The sequence below is a fragment of the Quercus robur genome, chromosome 3, assembly GCF_932294415.1.
Source record: "Quercus robur chromosome 3, dhQueRobu3.1, whole genome shotgun sequence".
NCBI classification, from domain to species: domain Eukaryota; kingdom Viridiplantae; phylum Streptophyta; class Magnoliopsida; order Fagales; family Fagaceae; genus Quercus; species Quercus robur.
Genome location: NC_065536.1, coordinates 43,824,093 through 43,829,541, shown reverse-complemented (window position 1 = coordinate 43,829,541; position 5,449 = coordinate 43,824,093). Strand labels below are relative to the sequence as shown.

The window sequence follows — 5,449 nt, the reverse complement described above, 5'->3', positions numbered from 1 at the left end:
CATGATAGAGGCAGAGGCACCATTGTAAGCTATTTAAGAAAACGACTCTTATATTCTCTTCCCTTTTGGGTGGAGCTCATCTGTATTCACCCTAAAAGCTGCCCTTTAGTTATGCAATCGGCAGAGAGAAATAAGATAGGCTTCTTCAGGTGAGGTCAAATGACCAAGTCCAAAGCCCCAATACTACACAAACTTTTTCTCTTATAATTTGAGATAGTACTCTTTTTATCAGAAAAGGCTTGTCTTCTAGTCATTGAAACCATAGACATTAAAGTGATGGGATTGCCAGGGGACATGAACTCTGGCAATTTAATAATGAGGGTTTAATGTGCACTGTTGAGATAGGTTTCTTTGTCCTATGTGTGGAACTTGGTAAAGAGCCAAATAGACAAATATTTAAGTGTATTTTCCAGGTTATTGATGAGGATTGTATATTGTATAATTGCAGGTTGTTTAGAAACATCTGATATCAAGTTTCTAACTACATGCTTTTCTCTCTCTTTTGCATTGGACTATGTTTTTCCTTATATTCTGTTCCTAAAGCTACAGTAATGGAGTCTTCCCAAGCTCATGCAGCTGCAGAAGAACATAGTGGCAGTGAGTCTGGGTGGACAAAGTATATCAACTCCCCTATACAAAGTGAAAATGACAACTACAAAGATATTCATGTTGATGATGATGGTGATGGTGACGATGATGATGATGAGAGTGATAACTCTATGGCTTCTGACGCCTCTTCTGGTCCAAGTCACCATGAACTTCCATGTGGAAAAGGTGAGGGAAGTGGCAGCATTGCTCAGAACAAGCATGCAAAAAATGAAGCAAATATTAAGTATTCCTCCTCAGGAAAGAAACCGTGCAAAAAGGGGAAGAAAAAAGAAGAAAGTAGAAGCAAAGAAGAAAAAGAAGAGTCTATGCAGTGGGCACTGAGCGCTGCAAGTCAAGTTTCAAATGGAGTCAAGGTAAGAAAAGAGATTTTCAAAGAAGAATAGAATGTTTATTTTTTTCTGCAGATCTACCCCTAGAACGATTGCATTATCTTGATCTGAATCCAATAAGTTTAGGGTAACTAAAGGCAGAGAGCCATCCATTACTGTTTTATGGTTCTAGCTTTCCAGAATTAATGGTGAATCAAGTTAAGTAACTAGTACATGCATATATAAATCATTGATGCAGATGTATTTTTTGTTAAATGTGACATCTATGCAAGAAAATGGCTGTTTTTCTATTTGTCTCCTTTGTATTAGTATCATTAAGAAGTAGAAAAAGAGCAAGTTGAGAATTAAGATTCCTGAGATTTACAACTTGGTGACAGGTGACTGAACATGGCATATGAAAAATCATGCAAATTATTCTTTAGCCATTAACAAGAAAAAGATTGGGTCATATCACAGAAATAGAAAATTGGAAGGTAGCTAGATTTTAATTTTCTGTCATGATATTTAACCATTTAAGTATCTTTTTCGAGGTTCAAGCAGGTAGCTCAACTGCTTAATCTCCTGCCAGCATGGGGCAATTTGCGGATTCAGCTTCTAACAAAATTAAAAGTGCTAGGAGGAAGAAATAGCCAGGGAATTTTACTATAAATTCTTGATGTAGCAGAAGTAAAATGTAAATATGAACACATTTTGTGTGTAGCTGACCTCTATTGTACACTGGTCCTTTATCAGGCTTCATCAAAAGTTAAGACACATTAAGAACAAGGAGGTACAAATAAAACTTAAGGTCTATAGACTCTGACAACCAAGGAGGTTTAGGGTGTCGCTGGATGTTTGCTGAACTAGCTAGTGCCTAGTAATGAGCATTAATCCTCAGTATCAGCTGCAGGCACAAAAGTATTGGCTCCTCTCTCTAGAGTCTAAAGTGTAGTAATTTAAGATCCCTACAAAAAGCGGTACTTTAAGATCCCTGCCTTTTTTTCTTTTTTCTTTTTTTTTTTAATATAACAAAAAAGGGAATTTAAGTTATGGTCACTAATTACCCGCACCACTTAAACCCTGCATTATGTTATGGTATTGCGTTATGATATGAGATCACTTAGGTATTAATGAAATTTGTCATTACTTAAATCTATAATTCCTGCACTTATAAGTGTGATGGGTCACAAAGGCTTCTTACGGCTACCTCTCTTGTGGTAAAACTAAAAGTAGTATAGTTTCTAGCACCAATAGACAAATAATTGTAATCAACTAATCATAACATATTTGCTATAGGATGGGCAACAAGGCAACCAACAAGCGACACTGTCTTGGGAGACTGTAGACAGTGTGCTGTGCCCAGTTAGAAGGTTTCAGATATGGTTACCACAGAACATGAGAATGCTCGGTTACTAGTGCACAATCGATATCACCAATCCACTTCCAATGCTGCACAACTTAAAAGTGAAATCACAAGTCAACAAGCTGCCATGGGCATGTAAATTAGATCAAGCGTCTCAAACAGGTGCTTCTTCACAACAGGCTCCCTAGCCAGAGCAAACATATAATAAAAGAAAGTTGCAAGAGCCAAAAGGAATGTTAGTTAGTTAAAGGAAGTAACTACCATCTCTTCAAGGGTAGTTGTATTATATAATACAAAAAATTATACATTCCCCCACTCCGTCAGAGACAGGTCAAACTTTACTTGATGCTCCACTAATTACAAATCCACTTGGTGCATCAAAAATCAAGAAAACTATTAGAATTTTTATAACCATTAAGAAGGTATTTTCCTCTAGCCTTATGGTTGCAGATCCAATAACAACAAAAAGAACATCTAGTTTATTTATGTCCCACCAACACCAACAATTATATAGATAATGCCCGCCCAGAACTGTAAAGCATTTCTATTTATGATATAAGATCTCCTCAGAAGACTCTTTTAAGAATGTGAACTTTTTTAGTATAAAAACTTCACCACTGCTTCGGGAGTTAAGTTAACATGAAGCTCAATGACGGGCAAAGGAGACCTGATAGAAACCGGTTTGAATTGGGTGGGTAATAGAAATAGGTTGCTCCAATGTGTAATCTATATATATATATAAAACCGAAGCCTCTGCTGGCACCACAATTTTCCACGTCAGCACAATATTTAAAAAAAAATAAAAATAAAAACATTATAACACCTCAAAACCCTAGGAACCTTACCCCTCTCTCAAGTTAAGAAATAAAACCCTAGCAACCTTACCCCTCTCTCAAGTTAAGAAATATAAAGCCATAGTTTCTGCAAACTCTCTCTCTCCAAACGTAAATATCAAATTCAACCCCTTTAATTTCTCTTTATATTTTTTAGGCTTCTATAGAGTTATAGTGAGTTATGCTGATTTTGTTTTTTGTGTATGTGTGTATAGATGGTCATAATACTCCGGTATTCCAAGAGAAGTTTGTGTTTTCGTTAATTGAAGGTCTTAGAAAGATAAGTGCTGCAGTTTGGAAAAGCAATACAAAAGACGATTTCATTGGCAGCGGAAAGTAATTACTTTGTCTCATATTTTTGTTTTTTGAATTGATTTTGTGTGTTTTTTAGACCCTTTTGGATCAATTTTGTTAATTGGGTGTTTTTTTTTTTTTTTTTTTTTTTTATAGGGTCCAATTGGGGAAGGTTCTTTCAAAGGGCTACGACGACCGCACTTGGTGTCTGTATACTAATAGTGGGGGGTAAGTACTATAAATTACTAACCCTTTTATGTGTATTAGTTAAAATTATTTTCAAATGATTATACCAATAAAAGTGAATGTGTATAAATTTTGTTTAACTATCCCGTGCATCGCACGGGTTAGCGACTAGTTTTTTATAAATGAAAGGTTGCCACGTTAGTTAAAGGGATAAAACCAATTTTTGGCCCTACATTTTCACGTGATTCTCACTTTGGTTCCTATTTTTTTTTCACCGCTTTTAGTCCCTAAAATCAAAAAAGCGATCTCGTTTTTGTCCCTACCGTCAGTGCCCTAACGGCAAAGTTCTAAGTGGCAGACGAAACATCTTATTAGCTGACGTGGCGCTGATGTGGCACTGATGTAGCAATTAAAATATTATTAAAAAATACTTTTTGACATTTTTATATGCCACGTCAGCATTTTAATTTTTTATAAAAAGACATGTCAAAAAATTTAACCAAAAAAAGAAAATAAATTAAAAAACAAAACTTAAATTAAAAACACAAACCCAGACAGATCTAACACAAACTCAAATCTAACACAAACCCAGATATAAAGAAAATTAAAAACAAACATTAAAACCTAAATAAAATATTTAAAACCGAATTTTCATTTTCTTATCTCTATCTCCCTCTCGGGTCAAACTCCTCTCTCTCCCTCTTGGCTTTCTCTTAGTTCTTTTTCTCTTTAAGTTCAAGTTGCAGTTTTTGGGATATGGCTTTGATCTGGGTTTAGAGAAAGAGAGGCTGAGATGTGGTGGTTTGGATTTGGGTAGAGAAAGGGGCTGAGATCAGCGGAGGTTTGGATTTGGGTTTAGAGAGAGGGGCTAAGATTGACGGTGATTTGGAGCAGATCAAGGGGAAGGAACCTCTGAACCGACCCTTTCGCTTTTCGGGTTTTTCCTCGACCAACGCCGAGCAGAGCAAGGGGCATTTTTTCTGTGGGTATCTGACCCGATCTTCATCAACAACGAGCAGAGGAAGGACTAACGGAAAGTCGCCTATTTGGGTTTGAGAATATTGGGGGTTTTGGTTTGTTTTTCCTGTGGGTATCTGACTCGATATTCATTAACAATTCATTTTCTCTCTCACACAATTCAACCGGTCTGGGTTTTTTGTGTTTGTTTCCCAAGAAAATTTACGGGTTTTAAGGTTAAGGTTTACTTTGTTGATCGGTTTGGTTGTTGGGTTTATTGGTTTTATGGGTTTGGTTGTTTTGCTAGAGATTTGGGTTTGGCTCTTTGTTGGAGATTGATTTTGCAGGAGATTTGGGTTTAAGAGTTGTAGCTGTAATTGTAACTGCAACCTCACCCATCTAGGTTTGAAACATTTTGTAGGGGATCGATTTTTCTTTGCTTTGCTATGTGTATTTGCAAGTTTGTTTACTAAGAAAATGAAAGAAAAGAAAAAAGAAATCTTAAATATTTTAATTTTATGGGCAAGAAACATGTTTGGGGAAGAACATGAAGAATGAACAATCATGTTCTTCTGAAAAACTAATTCGGTTTTATATATTTTATTTAGGTTTTAATGTTTGTTTTTAATTTTCTTTATTTCTGGGTTTGTGTTAGATCTGAGTTTGTGTTAGATCTGTCTGGGTTTGTGTTTTTAATTTAAGTTTTTTTTTTTTTTAATTTATTTTCTTTTTTTGGTTTAAATTTTCTGACATGGCTTTTTATAAAAAATTAAAATACTGACGTGGCATATAAAAATGCCAAATAATATTTTTTAATAATATTTTAATTGCCACATCAGTGCCACATCAACGCCACGTCAGCTAATAGGGTGTTCGGTCTACCACCTAGGACTTTGCCG

The 5,449-nt window shown here is 35.6% G+C and overlaps 1 protein-coding gene across 1 annotated transcript; it reads left to right on the top strand.

The window, feature by feature from the left end:
• Window positions 1–469: 469 nt before the first annotated feature.
• Window positions 470–1,211, top strand: LOC126716401 (protein SOB FIVE-LIKE 2). Its single transcript, XM_050417252.1, has one exon. It carries the CDS (start codon window positions 486–488, stop codon window positions 990–992), a length of 507 nt encoding a protein of 168 aa, XP_050273209.1. The 5' UTR covers window positions 470–485; the 3' UTR covers window positions 993–1,211.
• The last annotated feature ends 4,238 nt before the right edge of the window (window positions 1,212–5,449 follow it).